The following is a 20,009-nucleotide window of genomic DNA, read 5'->3' as shown; positions in this document are numbered from 1 at the left end:
ATTCCACACATCTTAACGTTAATTGTTAAGAAATGGATATTAAACAATAGGTTTTTAATTGTATGATTGAAATTATTTTTTAGGATGTATTCATACTTGGATATAATCCTTAGTTAACATTTTTAAAAATTCAAGATAAAAGTGGTATTAATCTGTTTACCTATAATTTTCACGTTTTTCTATCCATTCATTTCAAGGATTGTGTAAGAGCACCAGGATAAGCCAGCAAATTCTGTTCCTCCTTGAGATATATAAAATACTGTAGTGATTTAATTTTGTCTGCTTGTTTTAAGCCGTGTTAGCTAAACTCAGATTTTCTTTCTTCAGTTTCTATTGTGCAGTGAAAATGTGTTTAATGAAGATGTTTTAAAAAAGACTTTTTATGCTACAAAATTCAACCTATCTGTAGGTAGTGCTCTTCTCCTTGACTGTCAGGTTTCCCAAATTGCTAGCAGTGGTCTTCCTTGCCACATCTGAAGGAAATAAAGGCAAGAATTCATCTGTGCCTTAAATCTAAATTTAGATACTTGGAGCAGGAGTTCTCAAACTTTGCAGAGTCTTGACCCCTTTGTTGGAAGAAATATCCTTCTGGGTTCAGTTCCAAGTGGGGAAAAAGACTCTGGAAACATGAAGGCTGTTTGGAAAGATGGCTTAATGGTGGACAGGACCACATGGCTTGGAGCTCCAAAGTGAAAAGGACGATCACATGCGTCAAGATGTTGGGTGAAGGAAAAGAAGGGCAAGATGCTAAGAGATCCTTAACTATATGCCCTCTGTTGGGCCCCACCTTAGTGTTTCCTGTTCCTGTGTAAGAAATTATCCCATTGGCTGTCAGACTCTCAAGGGTGGGGGTCTTAGCTAACTTTGTACACTTTGTCTGGACCACATGGCTTCAACTGAGTGCTGGCTGATGCAATCTTCCCAGGCCAGGTGGTGAGATGGGTAGAGGCCTTTGTTGTGTAGAATATTCTGGCCCAGGCCTTAAAAAAATAATCAACCATTTACAACCATTTGTCAATGAGTTTTCAATTTTGTGTAATTGCTGAAACCTGGATATTGTTTTTGAGGCAGTCAGAAATTCTCATTCCACATATATTATGAATTGATATTTGCTCTCTATTGAAGAAATTGTAGAAAATCCTGACCAATGGAAACTTTTCTCCCCACAAAATGAAAGCAAACGTTGACAGCAGTTGTGCCTTAGATGTCCATGCAATGAGGCTTGTTCACCCTGAGCTGGAGCCTTGTAATATCATACTTTGGGCTTATGGCAATTTATAAATTCAGAAACTAAGAGGAATACATTTTTACACTCAAATGTTATGCTATGGTTCTGTATGGTTTTTAGATTATTTTTATCCTGTCTTTGTTATTCTTATAAATAACCAAGGCAGCAAAATATCTGATATTCCTTCCTCATCCTGTTTTCCCCACAACCACAGCCCTGTAAAGTAAGCTGGGCTAAGAGAAAGTGACTGGCTAAAGTCACCCAACTGTCTTTCATGTCTAAGGGGATAATAGAACATACAATCTCCTGGTTTCTAGCATGGTGCCTTAACCACTAGACCAAACTAGCTCTCTATTTTTCTCATATTTTGCTATCTTTCTGTGTGTGTATGTATGGATGCATGTATATATGTGGGTATGTCTGTCTGTCTGTATGCATGTCAGTATGTATATAGACATATAGAGAGATATAGATATAAGACCTGTGGTGACTCAGTGGTTAGAATGAAGTATTGTAGCTAATTCTGCCAAAGCCAGCTGTTCGATTCTCACCAGTTCAAAGTTGGCTCAGCCTTCTACCCTTCTGAAATCAGTAAATGAGGACCCAGATTGTTGGGGGCAATATAGTGACATTGTAAATCACTTAGAGACGGCTGTAAAGCACTGTGAAGTAATATATAGTAATAAGTGCTATTGCTAGATACAGTATATATAGGTCTATGTATGTATATTAAAACAACATTTCAGCTTCTGTCACTAAGTTAATTTGTACTCCTATGATGGTCATATTGGATATCATGTTTGTGTTTATATGCTATCTATCTTTAGATCCATACATATATTTTATCCCACATTCCTCCCAGAAATTCTGCTTTCACTTTTAAGTTAATGTATAATATAACTGCAATGTATTTTTTTCCAATGTAATTCCACTGCTATTGATTGGATGGTGAAACTGTATTGTTTTAATTTAGTTCATTTTAATTGGATTTTACTAAGTTTCATTGCTGCCAATTTTTTTGTTTCAGACTAGACCAGGACCACTCAAGACAGCTGACTCTTATTCTGTGCAACCTGCTTCAGCATACTGTTACAACTGTGGAAAGAAAGGCCACTATGGATTTGTAAGTCTCTTAATGTTCTGAATAAACATATTTGCTGGGTTACTTTGATTTCTGATAAGATCCATATTTGTTTTTCAATTTCTATATAACAAATTGCATACCACATACTTATTAAAAAATTCTGCAAATGATCTAGAAAAAACTAGATGTATGTATTCCCAATCATCCTTCCTGTAATTTAAGCCCAAAACATATAAAGTTGGATATAGTGTTGAAGTAGACAGTTGTCGAGTAGAATAGAATAGAATAGAATAGAATAGAATAGAATAGAATAGAATAGAATAGAATAGAAATAGAAATAGAAATAGAAATAGAAATAGAAATAGAAATAGAAATAGAAATAGAAATAGAATTCTTTATTGGCCAAGTGTGATTGGATACACAAGGAATTTATCTTTGGTGCATATGCTCTCAGTGTACATAAGGGAAAAAATACATTCATCAAGAATCATAAGATACAACACTTCATGATAGTCATAGGTTACTAATAAGCAATCAAATGATAGGAAACAAATAAAACAATATAAATAGTAAAGATACAAGCAACACGGTTATAGTCATAAGTGGGAAGAGAAAGGTACTAGGAAGTGTTATTATAATCTAGTAGTAGAGGAATAATAGTAATACAGTCTTAGTTAATAAGTTGACAGTGTTGTGGGAATTAGTCGTTTAGCAGAATGATGACATTAAAAAAAACATATAAAGTTGGATGTAGTGTTGAAGTAGACAGTTTTAAATAACTGTTATAAGAAAACAGCTGAATCAATAATATTGGGATTCACAAATCAGTGTTTTTAAAATGTCCATGCAGTTTAAATCCAAAACATAAAAAATTGCACTTTATACCGCACAAAGATGTTGGCTAGAACTGCTCTAAATAAATAACTTTATCATAACAAATATTGAAAGGCCATTAAATATTGGAGAATACCAGTTTTTCTCATCTACAGTATATTTCAACAGCAATAGGTATACATTTCATTGATTAAGAACTACAAAATCATTTTCAATGCCTGCTGACCACATACAGAGATCTTTTCTGAAAATACTTAACACATGGGGTTTTTTTTTGAGTACACAAATGCACCTACAGTACACATACGCACTATACTAGAGTCAGTTTGGTCTAGTGATGAAGGTACCAGACTAGAAATTGGGAGACTGAATTCAAGTCCCATCTTAGCCATGAAAGTTGGCTGGGTGATCTTGGGCCAGACAATCTCTCTCAGTCCAACCCACCTCACAGGGTGGCTGTTGTGGGGGAAAAGGAGGAGAAAGGTATGTTAGATATAGCAATAGCACTTATATACCTCCACATAGTGCTTTACAGCACTTTCTGGGAGATTTACAACGTCAACATATTGCCCCCAACCATCTGTGTTTGGAGAAAGGCAGGAAGACTGTTTTAATTGCATGGAGCTGGAGGTCTTCAATAGATTATCAGAATGTTAAATAGAGCTTTTGAACACAGCGGTGGTTGGGAATATCAACAAAATTTTATCGGGGGAGTAAAAATAAAATAGCAAATGGGAGACATTTATTATGATAAATATCCTGTACGTTATAAAACACAGCCCATTGATTGGTTTAAAAATAGCATAGTCTCCTAACATAGTTTAAAAATGGGTGTGTTGTTTAAAATTTCCTGGAATTTATTTGGATTTATATTTAAAAATACTACATATGATCTGTACAGAATTCCTTGTTCTATAATTCTTTCTAGAAATAGTTGGAATTATTTTGACCTAATGGAACATGTTAACATTTCATTGACTTCATTGAGATTTTACAAGAACTTGTCATTTCTCAAAGACAGGGATATCAAATCACAACTTTAACTGTCACCAACCTGTTATAAAAGAGAATTAAGAATCTGTAGGCATGTCAAAATGGTACTAACCAATACATTTGTTTGTTGATAAATGCAGTGAAGGGTTTGATTAAGAAAAGGTCAATAGTTAAGAGTGGTTGTTTAGTGACCAAATAGTATTCATTATAATGAATTGGAACTATCCTTAAGAACAGTTGTATATTAATTAAATCATCTGGATTCAATGGTCGGTAGATATCTGCCTTATACTGTGTTCTGAAGCAAGAACGGGTCTCCAAACAGATGTACAAGTCTCTAAACAGATCACTGTTTTCAGCAGCTTCATAGCAGGAACAGATCTTGCATTTTTCAATTCTTCTTTGAATATCAGGAATGAGAAACTATGAAGACATTGCAGCTTGTGTTATAGACATTGTCACAATCCTCAGGAATTAATACGTCTGTCTGTCTGTCCATCCGTCCATTCATTCATTCATCCATCCATCCATTTTCATTCAGTCATTCAGTCATATTCTTTACTGCAGTCAATGGCCAGTCTGTAAACCATAATGAATATGTTAGTTTAGGAATCTACAACTATTAGCATCAGTAGAAGCAAAGAACAAGCTATTAACCTATATTGTTTTGGGAAACTGGGAGCTGAAAAGCAACTTACAGGATTAGCAATCGAGTGAATGATGCTGAGAATCTTTTTCCTCTAAAATGTGTTCATACAAGAATCTAAACCAGAGGACTCATCCTAATGTTAGTTAAATCTTACTAGTCACATTTGGGCCCACATCTGCACATTGCAGGACCCCAAAAGAACAAAACAAAGCAGAGAGTTTGTACACTGCCTAGCATTCACATTCCAAACTGTCAGTCAGATACAACTTTTCTCAGGTGTGTTGATAAGAGCCTGAGATTTCTATCCTGTGTGTTCTACCTGTGGTGCTAAGGAACATCTCCAGAGTATTTAAAAATACAAAGCATGTGGCAGTAGTGGCAGTTGACTTAGAAGAGACAGGTCTGGGAAGTGCATGTCATACACTATTCAGATTATTATTCAATGGATCCATGTTAAAACAAGTAGGAGTGGCTATTTTTAGAGGCCTCTGCTTTTTTTTCTTTATCCACTAGGGTTTTACTGTCAAGCTACTAAGGGAAAGGCCATCTTCTTGGAATATCTGTCTTTACAGCATCTCCAGAAACTTTGGAGTGTACACTCCACAGCAATCAAAGATTATTTATCCTCATTTAATAGCTATGCATGAAATCACTAGAAAGCAGTGTTAGAAGTAAATGGAAAATCACTGAGAGATCTTTATTTCTTCCCTGAAATTATTCTTTATCATGATGATTCACATGCCTGGGTCTAAGCAGGGCTCACTCAGAATTTTCTTGACCTTATAAAAATGTCTCGCCGAAAATTTTGGGCCTGTGTTCTTTTGCGATCAGGACATAACTGCACACCCCTTTTCCAGATAATAACTGAGAAGTCATTCCCTTTGTTCTTCGTTTGCTTTTCACTTTCACTGAAATCAGTATATGTTTTTAGCTTTTGGGGGGGTCCATCCCAGATGTTGTGGATTTTTTTGAAAATTGATGGTTGCAGCCATCAGATTTTGTTATAAGATCAGCAACCCAAAGTGCCCTCTTCTGATCTGGGGTCACTTTGCAAGAGCAAGGATTCCATCTGCATCTTTTCATCCTTAGATTCCCCTGTCATAATGATGTAGGACAACTTTCTATCTGCATCTAGCATTCCCACCTGGATTTTCATTCTCAAAAGGATGTAGCTTTTAGAGCTGCAGTCCTTTGTATTGTACCTTATGAGCACTAAGCCCCTCTAGATAATAGACCAGCTATTCACCCATGAGTGTATGATCACAGAGACCACAGTGAAGAACTGATTACTTATCTGTAACTGAAGTTTTTTTTTTTTTTTAGTAGTTATCTGTGAGTTCACTCATCCCTCCCTCCTACTTTCTTTTGTTCTGGGCGACCTCAATATTTCTCTTAGAATTCACTATATTGGTTTCAGGCATAGAGGGGATTTAGGGAAAGCTGCACCTAGTCATGTGTGGTATGCAGAGAGTTGCACTTCAGGCAAGAAATTCCATATACTTCAGAAGCTTCAGAACGAAGTTTTATTCAAGGTACATTGCGTACAAATTGGCAGGTGATCTTTTCACTTACATTAAATAACCAGTTGTTTCAAATCAAAGTTATTAATTGGGAAAGGTTATTTGTTGGTTTAGAATGAGATGTCATCAGCATGTGTATGATAGACGACTGCTCCCCCCCTCTTGGTCTCTCTCTCTCTGTCTCTCTCACTCTCGCTCTCTCGCTCTTTCTCTCTCTGCAAGAAAGAGAGAGACAAGCTGACTAAAAATGCTACAGAAATCTTGAAATACCGTCGGGTATGGAAGCTATAAGGATGTAAAAGGAGAAACACAAAATCCAATAGAGCAGTGGTTTTCAACCTTCCTAATGCCGCAACCCTTTAATACAGTCCCTCATGTTGTGGTGACCCCCAACCATAAAATTATGGCTCGGTTCCTAAGACCGTCGAAAATATGTGTTTTCCGATGATCTTAGGTGACCCCTGTGAAAGGGTCGTTCGACCCCCAAAGGGGTTGCAACCCACAGGTTGAGAACCACTGCAATAGAGAAAAATATAAGGAGCTCAGGGTTGAATTGTGATGCTCTCTGAGCATGGCTGTTTGCTTGTAAGGTACGGTAACATCATCAGTGCTACTGAGTGTGAAGTTTGTTCCCTGTTTATATACAATAGCTTGTTTTGCCAGAATTGGCTGGGTTGTGGTTTTCTCCTTGATAGTTCCTTCATTTTAGGGTATTGTTTTCTGATTGATTGCCCGATATGAGCAGACATAACATTAGATCATATTCTACTAAAGTGGAATTGAAGTTTATTAATACCGTATAATTGAAGTAATATAAGACAGTCTGACTATTGATAGAATTGTGATTCCACAAATAGAACTGTGCCCTGATTTGAGACTTTCCTGAACTCCGGGTTCTTTGAAACATTAGTAGGATCCTTCACCCTATTCTGACTGATATGTCAATTTCCTCCCTATCTGGACTAACCTACCTGCCTACCTGTTGGCAACAATAATTTATGCCCTGCAATAACTTTGTGCGTTGGGCTACTTTTGAAGATGACTCAGAATTTGTAACTGGTCCAGAATGTAATGGTCATTTACCAGACTATTGCAGGACATCTATACAGTACTTAGATTACTAAGCATTATGATAGGTTATCAGTAGGTTTCTGGGCCCAATTCAGTCTGTAGTTATTCTTTAGGAAGCCTTATTGAGCCACTAGCATAGATTTTGTGACCACGATACCAAAAAAAAAGTTCCTGCCTATCTAGTACAGTCAACCAAAAAAGGCCTATTATCATCTCCATTCCACCCCCCAGAGTTCGTGGGCCAGGACAGAACAACAGGCCTTTTCAGTAATAGCTTCCAAATATTGGAGTATTTTGTAGCGGACCCTAACTTTTCATTCATTTAGAAAGACCCAAGGCCAATAATATGATTATCATGCAATTATTTGCTGGATTAAAAGAATATTTCATAACATTTTAGCTTTGGTTTCTTGCACTGTCCAGAATCCTTGTGATTACAGCGATGTGCAAATATTGTTCAATAAATAAATAATGCTCCAATGTGATTAAACCATTATTTCCTACAAAAGCAAAGGTTTTTGTTCATTGTGACTTTTCTATCTGCTGCTCTAAAATTGTGGTCTTTAGATGAAAGATAATGCTACCAGAGTACAGTGAGTTGAACTGCATATAAAATTAATAAAATAAAAAATAAATAAAGTAAGTAAGTAAGCGAGTAAGTAAGTAAGTAAGTAAGTAAGATGCCTGGATTTCTTAATTGATTAATTAATTAATTTCTTAATCTCTTAATTAAGTGAGTTCTTACTTTCATCCTGGATATTTGAATTCTGGAGCCTAGAAGACTCCAGAATTAGAGGTGGAATATCTTACCAAATGGAGACAGCAGCAACAGTTGTAGATAGAATAAGATGTGGTTTGGAGAGATTTCTTTTGGTCTGTTCAAGTCGAAATTAACATAAGATCATAGAAAGAAGTCCCTCTCTCCTTTCCATTTGTTCCAGGTTTGAACATTTTTCTCATAGGCAAGAAAGATAGTTTAGGAATTTTGTTGCTATACGGTACCAAAAGACAGTCTTGAACTTACTGTTAAGGGTCCCAAAGGAAGCACAATATCTCTACTGATGATGCTATATGGGAAGTAAGGGAGAACTTTTGGCTATTCATTATAGACCTATGTGAAATGCAGCTCAGATTTGACATATGGTTGATTTTGTTTTGAAGCTTTCCAATGAATCAATACAGGTAATTCTCAACTTAAGATCATAATTGGAACCAGAATTTCCATTGCTAGGCAAGGCAGTTGTCAAGTGACTCACACTCAGTATTGTTTTTTTTTGTGCCATTGTGATTAAGTGAATCACTGCTGTTAAATGAATCACAGAGTCATTAAATCCAGCTGCCGCATCACCTTTACTTGTAGGTACCATCTGGGAAGGTTGCAAGTGGTTATGCTGCAACTGTTGTAAACATGCCAGTTGCTAAGCAACCAAATTTTGAACACAGGTCTGTAGGGGTGCCACAGTAGATGTAAGTGTGAGGATTGGACATAAGTAACTGTTTTCAGTGCCATTTTAACTTTGGTTATTCGCTAAAGGGATAGTTGTAACTTCAGGACTATGTGAATTTATAGGCAAAATGAAACTAGATTAATCTGTAACTATGTTCATCAGCTTGCACCTTAAATTTGTAGTGATATTTTGTGCACTTTAAATTTGCAACAGCAATAGCACTTAGACTTATATACCACTTTACAGTGCTTTACAGCCCTCTCTAAGCGGTTTTATAGAGTCAGCCTATTTCCCCCAACCATCTGGGTCCTCATTTTACCAACCTCGGAAGGATGGAAAGTTGAGTCAACCTTGAACCTGGTGAGATTTGAACTGCCAAAATGCAGGCAGCCGATAGTTAGCAGAAGTGGCCTGCAGTATAGCACTCTAACCACTGCACCACCGAGGCTCTATGATGTTCTATGTTATCTTGCCCCTCTTTTGGGGGGATAAACCAGCAGGTTCAGTATGCATTATTAGAGAAAACAGATTGCTTTACTACCAATTGAAAAGCTAATTTCTTTCATTTCTTTCTTTTGTATTTGCATTAACCAGAGGTATGACAATAATATTAAAATATGATTTGCAGGAATGCTCAGAGAAGCGAATGTTTGGAGGGACATTTCCTACTTTCCCCTTCATCTATTACTATGACAATGAATATGACATCAAGAGGAGCCTTCAGAGAGCAAAGAAAAAAGTGCAAGGTAAGCGCACCAACGTGCCTACCATCCCTGTCCTATTGTTTCTCTTATTCTTTTATTTTTCTTATATGTACCCATTTCATGTATTCACAACTATGTATACATTTATACTTATTATCTTGTAAACAATTGGCAAATCAAATAAATAAAAATAAATAAAATAAATAAATATACACTGCTCAGAAAAATAAAGGGAACACAAAAATAAGACATCCTAGATCTGAATGAATGAAATATTCTTATTAAAATATTTTGTTCCTTACATAGTTGAATGTGCTGACAACAAAATCACACAAAAATTATCAATGGAAATCAAATTTAGCAACCCATGGAGGTCTGGATTTGGAGTTACACTCAAAATTAAAGTGGAAAAAAACACTACAGGCTGATCCAACTTTGATGTAATGTCCTTAAAACAAGTCAAAATGAGGCTCAGTAGTGTGTGTGGCCTCCACATGCCTGTATGGCCTCCCTACAATGCCTGGGCATGCTCCTAATGAGGTGGCGGATGGTCTCCTGAGGGATCTCCTCCCACACCTGGACTAAAGCATCCCCCAACTCCTGGACAGTCTGTGGTGCAACGTGAGGTTGGTGGATGGAGCGAGATGTGATGTCCCAGATGTGCTCAATTGGATTCAGGTCTGGGGAACGGGTGGGCCAGTCCATAGCATCAATGCCTTCGTCTTGCAGGAACTGCTGACACACTCCAGCCACATGAGGTCTTGCATTGTCGTGCATTAGGAGGAACCCAGGGCCAACCGCACCAACATATGGTCTCACAAGGGGTCTGAGGATCTCATCTCGGTACCTAATGGCAGTTAGGCTACCTCTGGCGAGCACATGGAGGGCTGTGCGGCCCCCTAAAGAAATGCCCCCACACACCATTACTGACCCACTGCCAAACCGGTCATGCTGGAGGATGTTGCAGGCAGCAGAACGTTTTCCACGGTGTCTCCAGACCCTGTCACGTCTGTCACATGTGCTCAGTGTGAACCTGCTTTCATCTGTGAAGAGCAAAGGGCGCCAGTGGCAAATTTGCCAATCTTGGTGTTCTCTGGCAAATGCCAAACGTCCTGCACAGTGTTGGGCTGTAGGCACAACACCCACCTGTAGACGTCGGGCCCTCATACCACCCTCATGGAGTCTGTTTCTGACCTTTTGAGCAGCCACATGCACATTTGTGGCCTGCTGGAGGTCATTTTGCAGGGCTCTGGCAGTGCTCCTCCTGTCCCTCCTTGCACAAAGTTGGAGGTAGCGGTCCTGATGCTGGGTTGTTGCCCTCCTACGGCCTCCTCCATATCTCCTGATGTACTGGCCTGTCTCCTGGTAGCGCCTCCATGCTCTAGACACTACGCTGACAGACACAGCAAACCTTCTTGCACAGCTCGCATTGATGTGCCATCCTGGATGAGCTGCACTACCTGAGCCACTTGTGTGGGTTGTAGACTCCGTCTCATGCTACCACTAGAGTGAAAGCACCGCCAGCATTCAGAAGTGGCCAAACCATCAGCCAGAAAGCATAGGAACTGAGAAGTGGTCTGTGGTCACCACCTGCAGAACCACTCCTTTATTGAGGATGTCTTGCTAACTGCCTATGCTTTCCACCTGTTGTCTATTCCATTTGCACAACAGCATGTGAAATTGATTGTCAATCAGTGTTGCTACCTAAGTGGACAGTTTGCTTTCACAGAAGTGTGCTTGACTTGGAGTTACATTGTGTTGTTTAAGTGTTCCCTTTATTTTTTTGAGCAGTGTACATATAGATTTAGTGATTTTGCTTTTATTTAAAAAAATTTCAGGTTACTATTATGTTTACTGCCTCTTTTAACTTAATCTAGGATGGGTAACCTTGCCCAGAAGGCTTCATGTGGTCCCCAGTACTCCTATCTGCAGCCCCCCAATAACCCACAATCATGCCAAAATTTAGTGACATTTAGCCAAAATTTAGTCAAGGTCTAGTGGCACAGTTAAAAAAAAAGCTGGTATGAGAATATGTTGCCTCTGATTAATTTCTGTCTTTATTTCTACCTTTGAAACCTTTCAAAGTCTGTGGAAACCTCAGCCATTTTCCTTCCAAATTTTGACTGCATAACCTAACAGCTGTTTTGTGAGAATTTTAAGGATGGAAATGGAAGCGTTTCAGATGCCAAAATGCCAAATATTTCCATTTACACCAAAAAAAAATCCACCATAGGCCCTTTAAAAATGTAAACAAATAAACAAACATCAACCTGATTTTTGCTACAAGCGCTCAGCACTTCCAGAATGTCAGAAGGCCAAACTGGAAACTAGTTCATTATAGTTTGTGTAATCTCTTCTCTAAAAAGAACAATACTTCGTGTGTGTAATATCGGATCTCTATGTTCTAGATGGCTAACAATCTCATAAAATAAAAACTTGAACATTAAGGTTCAAGAGGAATCCCCCCCCCCCAATGTACCAAAACATAGATTGACATTAGAATTAGAGCTGACCAAATCACAGTAGGATTTCCAAAATACAGTGATAGCTATCAGAAAATCACCCTTCCAGTGGCAATCTTGTAAGAATAGATCATATGGCTGAGTTGATTTGATCATGGTTGAGTTGAGTGGACAGGCAGATGAATACAAGTGAAGACAGTCCCTTAGAGTAGAGCTATTTAGGACCCTAATGACAGCATCCAGCATCTTGAATTGCATCTGGAAGCAAACTGGCAACCAGCTCAGCTCTTCAAGAAGCAGGGTCACCTAGGTGTATCAGGTTATATGTATCTTCATCAGCTATTGATTCCAAAATTTCTTCAAGAGCAGATCCAAGGTGAATGAATTACCACAATGGAAAGAGGAGATAACTAGCATACAAGCGACTGCCCAATCCAGGAAGGTCCACAAATGGTGGGTTGGAGATAAAAATAATGCAAAGGCTTTCCAGTCACAAAACCTCCAGATTGTGAACTACCTTTGAATGGGAGAAAACAACTTGGTTCATTACTCTCTGTCTCAGAGAGAGTCAATCTGAATCTGTTCTTCTAGGGACTGAGTGAGAGGTTCTCACGTTGCATGTATGACTCAAGGCCCAAATATATGGCTATCAGCTTTTGAATGCTGGGGTATCATCAGCAAGGACAGCTTTATTTATTAAAGCTTTGGCTCAATATATCTATACAATTGTTATATTGAGTATTGTTATACTGGGAACTGTTGCTTTCTGTGGTGATTGTGCCCATCAGGGACAAAGATGCTAAGAGAGATGAATGTATATTCTATATGCTCTCCCCTTTCCAAAATGAAGTCTAACTTTCCTCGTCATAGAGGCCCTTCAGATGGGGTTTATCTTTCCCCAATAGGAAATGAGATACTTTAAAAAGAGCTGCTAGGTGGCATTTGGCAAACGCAATCAAGACAGCAAAATATCTCCTTTCTACTATTTGAATCACAACTATGTAGATTCAAATACCATCTGGTCAGTTACATCATCCAATCAGACTTGTGATGGGTCTTCTTCCAGCAGTATTTACTGGTATGTCCTGCTTCATCTCCTTGAGCTCCTCAATAAGTCAAGAATTTGCAGTGAATCTGCAAAAAGGAAATTTTTAGCTTATTTGTAATAATAGCAATACCACTTTATAATGCTCTCCAAGCGGTTTACAGAGTCAGCATATTGCCCCCAACAATTTGGGTCCTCATTTTACTCACCTCAGAAAGATGGAAGACTGAGTCAACCTTGAGCCTGGTGAGATTCGATCTGCCAAATTGCAGGCAGCCGGAAGTCAGCAGAGGTAGCCTGCAGTACTGCACTCTAACCACTGCGCCACCGAGGCTCTTGTAGGTAGTCTCCTCTCAGGATTGTCTCACATGACTTTCCAAAATAAAGTTAAATTTGTTCAACTTTTTGCTTAAAATAGGTGTTTGTATTTTATCAAGAATCACTTGATTTCAAAGATATTCTAATTTCTAATTACTTTATTGGAAGATTTATCCAATTTTGGTATCGGATATTTGATTTGAGGTTTCACACTCTGAGATCAAACATATAAAATGGCTCCCATCTTGGTGTCCACTAGATGTTATGAACTGGAATTCCCATGGGTATTACATCCATTTTAGCTGGCTTGATCCATTATCAGTGTGCTTCTCGGTGTGTTTTTTAGAAATTACCTCTAAAATTGATAGATATTCAAGAGTTTATTTTATTACATTTATTTTATTGCAAACAGGATATATATCGATTTTTCTAATTAGGGAGTAACAAGTACAGTGTTCAGTATTTAAGAGAAGTATCATCAAGCGTTTTTATTTTGCAGAACTTCAGGACGCTGGCCTTCTAACAAAGTTTCCAAAAAGACCACATACAGATTATGATCGAGAAGAGCACAAACATAAGAAAAAGAGGGAAGTTTGGAAGGAACATGGCAAGAAAGGAAATCATAAGAACCTAAGGAAAAAGTCTCATGCAGATCTAGTCAAAGAAAGGAAGCGTAAGAAGGAAGTTCAGAACAACTATATGATAGAAGAATGCTTTCCTAGAGGTGGCCACGTGAATGCACATAAGAGGTGCAGAAGGAAAACTCCTCCTCATCAAAGTGTTGGCTTTTTGGCAGCTGGCAAAACTGAAAATCGCCGAGTTTCTATGGAGTCAGCAAAAAGGCAGAAGAGAAAGAAAAAGCAGAGGAGCCACACAAACAGTAGTTGTACCAGGGATGAAAGTTTATTTCTTATCAAACAGAAGAAAAAGAAAACGACACCGAAAGCCAGCTTGATCTGAGGTGGAACTTTATTCCTTCTATCACAGCACAGAGTGTGTCTCGGTAACCATTCCACAAGGAGAGCATCTGGGTTTGTAATGACAAAGTTATTTATGCATTAGAGGTACATTATTTGATAAATGTTTTTATAATTCCTGCATTAGATGGACTATAGAGGAAAGGGGGTGGGGAGTGACAAGATGAAAGCAATTTTTTTTAAAAAAAAAGGTTCCTCAGTTGCACACACTCTTTGTAAATCTGTGTCTCAAAATACTTCTGCTTAATGCATACAGTTTATTTGCACGCAAATTTTGAAGGAAAAGTAGACAAATTGACAGGTGACCCAGGTATGGATACAAGAACAAATGGAGGTAACCATTTCACCTGCTTAAAAGAAGAGACAAAAAGAGGAAGTGTAAGTGATTTGCGTTTACAGGCCTTAGGAAGGCGTAGCGGTATCATGTTTCCTCTGCTGATTTGCTTTGAAAAATGTGTGGAATGGATTTAAGAAACAGGGAAGGATGTTGTAGGAGAAATATTATTTGCTTCCTAATTTATTTTCTCAGCAGAGTGTTTCAGGATGTGGCCATCTTATGCCACATTCTTAGATAGGATTATCCTCAAATTTGCCAAGGACTTAGCACTGTAATTTGATTTGACAGGCCAGGTCAGTTTTTGTTCAAGTGAGAAAGTGTAAGCTGCATTGAAGTCCAATTTTTAAAGTAGATAATCACGTACGGCTTTTTCATGTTTCTGAGAAATAAATTATTTTATAACTCATTTTATTACAATGTGGTATTTTTGTACTTTGAATTGCAATTCAAAATTTATGTCTGAAAAACGTTGCAATACTTAAAGGGAAAGTAACCATTTTGAAGCTCACTTTTTTTTCTTTTTCAAAATCAAGTGTTTCATCTTCTTTCTTTAATACTGTCAATTTCATATGATCTCCAGTAAGACTTCAGCTTCCCAAACGTGCTGCTTTTTTCACTCTTGCTAATTTCTATGTAAAAAGATGCATTTTACATAAGGGTTGATTATTAAACATTAAAATGTTGTTTTTATACTGAGTCTGTTTTTTTTTTAGCAAGTTAAAATAACAAGTAATCAAGATATGATAATAATAATAAAACATATAACATCTTTGTCAGGCACAAGAAACCAGGGACCAAGATTGTTCAAATATCTACAAATTTAATCCATGCAAGCTCACTACAAGAATCTGAACTACTGCAGATCAAGGCAAATTGGCAGTAGATGAGAATGGGGCTGGACTTAGATCTCTCGTGGGCTTGAAGAGACTCGAAACCAATTACAAGCTTGATCCCAGTCTTGGACTCAACTTGATCATCTCCTACATCCTTAGTACTATTGCCTGGAACATCTAATGAGTAACCTATCCATGCTATAGTCTAGAGTTAATAGGACTTGGTATGTAGACAAAATTGTGGTTATAAGTACACCATAGGAAATTTACAAAAGAAAGATGCTCTTGCAGGAATATTAATATAAATGTTCTCTTTTGCAAGGTGGAAGGTGAAATTCAGAAATTGTAGATGAAAGGATTCGGCTTTGCAATTAATGCTTGAAAAGTAATTCAGCTGAGCATTAATATTGGGCAGGACAGCATTTAGCAACATGCAGAACAGAATGAAGGGAAATCCAGTTGAGTACAAAGAAGTGATACCATCAAGGTAGGATGATGAACTGCATCATAAACTGAATATAGGACACTACGATTCTAATTTTAAAAAATAGAATAATCCTTTACATATCTGTTTTTGGTTTCTGTTTTTATCTATTCAAATCAATATTATATCCCACCAACACATTAGAAATGGGTATGAATATGTTTGTCTTTTTAAAACTGTCTTAGTCTTTACCTTGAAAGTGTCTGAGGCTAGTTCTTATCTCTGAAAAAAAGCATTGCAGAGATGCACCCAAGGCCTGACTGAGGGAGTCTACACTGCAGGTATAGCAAAAGAGAAGAAACAGGCAAAGCATGGCGTCTAGAATTCTTTCCAATCCTATTAACCAGCAGCAGCCTGAGCAGCCATAAATATTTTCTTCTGTATTATGGACTAGCGTATTGCATAAGCACAACATACGTTTCTGCTTCCTTGTCTTTGTCTTAATTTTTTTTCTGATCCTATACACTCTGGAAGCACATAGTCTCCTCTGGGTTTGTGATCAAAAGTGGGGGGGATGGGCTTAGAATAAGAGCAGTTGGCAGCACCCTCTGTCATTTCTTAAATAGGAGTACATTTAGGGGTGGGATTTTTTTTTTCTCCACATCCCCAGGTCGGTTCTAGCTCACTTTCAAATTCAGTCTTTGGTTGATTTCTCTCTCCTCCACTCCCAGTGGTCCTATTTTCTTTTCAGAGTGGAAGGCCAGAAGGATAGACATGCCCAAGGGGTGCCCCCTTTTGTATATTTTCAATAGAATAACAGAGTTGAAGGGAACCTTGAGGGGGTTTTCCAATATTTTTATTTTTTTTTTTTTTTTTTTTTTTTTATAAAACAAAGTTTTTAGGAACACGGTGGGTCTTCTAGTCCAGCCCCCTGCTCAAACAAGAGACTCTATATCGTTTCAGACAAGTGGCTGTCCAATCTCTTCTTTAAAACCTCCAATGATGGAGCACCTCTAACTTCTGGAGATAATTGAGTAATTGTTCTCACTGACAGAAAATTCCTCCTTAATTCTTAAGTTGGATCTTTCTTTGATTAGTTTCCATCTATTGCTTTCTTGTTCTGCCTTCAAATGCTTTGGAGAATAGATTGACCCCCCCCGCCTCTTTGTGGCAGATATTGGGACACTGCTTATCACCCTTCGTCCTTCTTTTCATTAAACTGGACATACCCAATTCCTGCAACTGTTCCTCAGATGTTTTAGCCTCCAGTCTCTTAATCATCTTTTTTGTTGTTCTCTGCACTCTTACTAGAGTTTCAACATATTCCTAACATTTTGTTAAGTTGGAAAAAATAAATAAGCCTGCTGCTGAACTGGGGAGGAATGATAAGGTTTTGCAAAAAAGGGAATTGTTCAAACGATGGTGTGTGTGTTTGTGTGTGTGGAGCAGTGGTGGGATTCAAATTTTTTTACTACTGGTTCTGTGGGCATGGCTTGGAGGGTGTGGTTTGGTGGGCGTGGCAGGGGAAGGATACTGTAAAATTTCCATTCCCTCCCCACTCCTGGGGGGAAGATTACTGCAAAATCCCCATTCCCTCCCCACCCCACTAACCTGCTTTCCAGCTCCATTCTCCTGTGCAGGGCAACAATAGAAGACCCAGCCGATCATCTGGGACTCGGGAGGCAGAGAATAGATGGGGGCAGGGCCAGTCAGAGGTGGTATTTGCCGGTTCTCCAAACTACTTTGCCGGTTCTCCAAACTACTCAAAATTTCCGCTACCGGTTCTCCAGAACTGGTCAGAACCTGATGAATACCACCTCTGGTGTGAAGGGCATTCCTTTCCATTTCCTCCCCCTTTTTATTCATTTAAAACAGGGTCCTCAACCACCGGGCGCGGACCGGTACCGGTCCGTGGAGCACTCTGTACCGGGCAAGCAAAGAAAAAAAAGAAAAAAATGGCGGCTTTCTTGCCTTTGGTGAATGCTGCTGGGATCGGGATCAAGGACACAAATGAAAGAAGGGGAGGAGGAAGCAACCGAAGCCTGTCCTGCTCTCTGGCTCAGCAGCTTCGGCTTCCTCCCGCCTCGTTCCTCTCTCAGTCGCTCTCTCGCTGCTCCACCAGCCCAGGAAGAAACTGCTTCAAAGAAGCCGGGGGTGGCTTTTCCTGTCGCCGCAGCTCCTCCGAAGCGCCCGTGAAACTGGTCCCTGGTACAAAAAAGGTTGGGGACCACTGATTTAAAAGATAGCAAGAGGCAATTTTAGCCAAGCTGTAAAAGACTGATGATGATACCTAATTGGGTAATGAAACATCTGCAAGAAAACAAGCGTACTCAGAGATCACCAAGACCCCCCCACAGTATCAGTTTCCCAACTCCAAGCTTTCCAAATTGGTTTGCATTCTTTTGTGGGCAGGTCTCCAATCCCCACTGAAAACCTGGCAGAAATCTGATGCAAAAGTCCAAACTGAGCATTTTTTTTCCTTGTTCTCTAATTCTTAACCTTAGAACAACATTAAACATAATCTTAGTAACGATATATGTTTAATACACATGTGTGCCTAGCTATATATGTCCCTCATCTTCCTAAATGCTAGAATTCCTGTTTAGATTTTTAAGAAGGGATTAAAGAATTTAGTGGTCATTTTCCATGTCTCACAATTGGAGCAAATGTGAGACATGGGAAATGACCACTAAATTCTGTAATCTCTTCTGCTGGTAAATAAAGTTATTTGTAATTGGAGCAAATACAAATAACTTTATTGCTGTCATTTACCAGCAGACACAACTAGGGCAATCAGCAGTTGGTCTGGAACTAGCTGATGACCATTGGACAGATACACCTTTGATCTTCTTTGTCCATCTGATACAGCCCCGTTGCCCATCGCATTCACATGTTAGGTTCCATGCTGCTTTTTCTTTTGGGCGAGTCTTCTTCCAGGTCTCAAACTTGAAGATCTCATGGACTTTATCCTGCTCAAGACAAACCTCCAAGCAGTTCCAAACAGCCCAGTTAGTTTTAGGATCACTAGCGATTGTTATTAGGATTAGGAACAATAGGCCATTTTAAACCTGTAGCAGTCTACCATAACTTTCATGACAAAGTTGCTGCTTGTCATAATTCTCTCTGAAGTTAATGTGTTATCCTGGATTTTTAAGATTCTCATACAAACTCACACACTTTTGCTAGCTCTGTATGTTGATCTTCTCTTCCCCTGCAAGAACAATTTCCCTGTGAGAATCTAAATTCTAAACTATCCTATGTTTGTAACTCTTATTTCTACATTTAAAAAGACACTAGATGACACACATCCAATCTTTGTAAGTCTGGTTAAAAGCATGCAACTATTATAAACTCCCAAAGTATGTCCATAACATCATTGTAATCATATATAGCAGTAGGAATATTAAAAAGAAAAAGATCTGATGACCATTAATTGAGGCTAGTTTAAATTATTTGTTTAAAAACCTGTCATAAGTCAGTTCTCAAGAAACAAGCTAGAAGCTATGTATGTATGTACGTGGTTTTGACTTTGAAGCTCAAAGGGAAAGGTGCTGGGATTTTTTTAAGCAATGTTAATTAGGTCTTTCAACACCTCAAACACCTTCCCCAATAATTCAGCTTCTTAATTATCCTATAAATGGCTTGATGGTTACCTAAAAATACAGTTTTTATCCTGTTCTTTAATGCTTACACTGATTCTAAGCTTAAGGAAGCAAACTTACCCCGTGACTGAGCAACCACAAGCCTAAATCTGTCTTAAAAAAGCGTTCTATTGAATACCAGTTGGATTTTCTATGCACTGTAGATTTTCATTCCATGTTTTAATTTTTACTTTAATTACTAAACTTTTAACAATAGATCAACGTTACCCCAAGCTTTTAACATAATAATGTAAATGTTGGACCTTAAAAGGAATTAAGTTTGCTTTAGGAAACTTCTTTCATTAAAAGCTTCAAGAAATGCCTTTGAAAATAGTACATGTGTGTGGGTCTATGTATTTGGGTGCATATGTGTATGTTTATGCCTGTTCTCATGTTTATTTCTATAGATTAAATAAGGATCAATGGATTTGAGGTTTTGAT

At 38.3% G+C, this 20,009-nt stretch overlaps 1 protein-coding gene across 1 annotated transcript in view; it reads left to right on the top strand.

Annotated features, from left to right (window-relative positions):
- Positions 1-15,360, top strand: part of ZCCHC7 (zinc finger CCHC-type containing 7) — a 134,008-nt gene extending 118,648 nt beyond the window's left edge. Inside the window, exons 7-9 of the mRNA XM_087957412.1 lie at positions 2,256-2,351; positions 9,456-9,573; positions 13,856-15,360. Of these exons, the coding sequence (XP_087813538.1) occupies positions 2,256-2,351; positions 9,456-9,573; positions 13,856-14,316 (675 nt within the window). The 3' untranslated portion in view covers positions 14,317-15,360. The remainder of the gene's footprint in view (positions 1-2,255; positions 2,352-9,455; positions 9,574-13,855) is intronic.
- The last annotated feature ends 4,649 nt before the right edge of the window (positions 15,361-20,009 follow it).

Source organism: Notechis scutatus, chromosome 2, assembly GCF_049901735.1.
Source record: "Notechis scutatus isolate UNSWTSFEM ecotype Mainland chromosome 2, rNotScu1.2, whole genome shotgun sequence".
Lineage (NCBI taxonomy): Eukaryota > Metazoa > Chordata > Lepidosauria > Squamata > Elapidae > Notechis > Notechis scutatus.
Note: the sequence above shows the minus strand (reverse complement) of the source record. Positions and strands in the feature narration are given on the sequence as shown.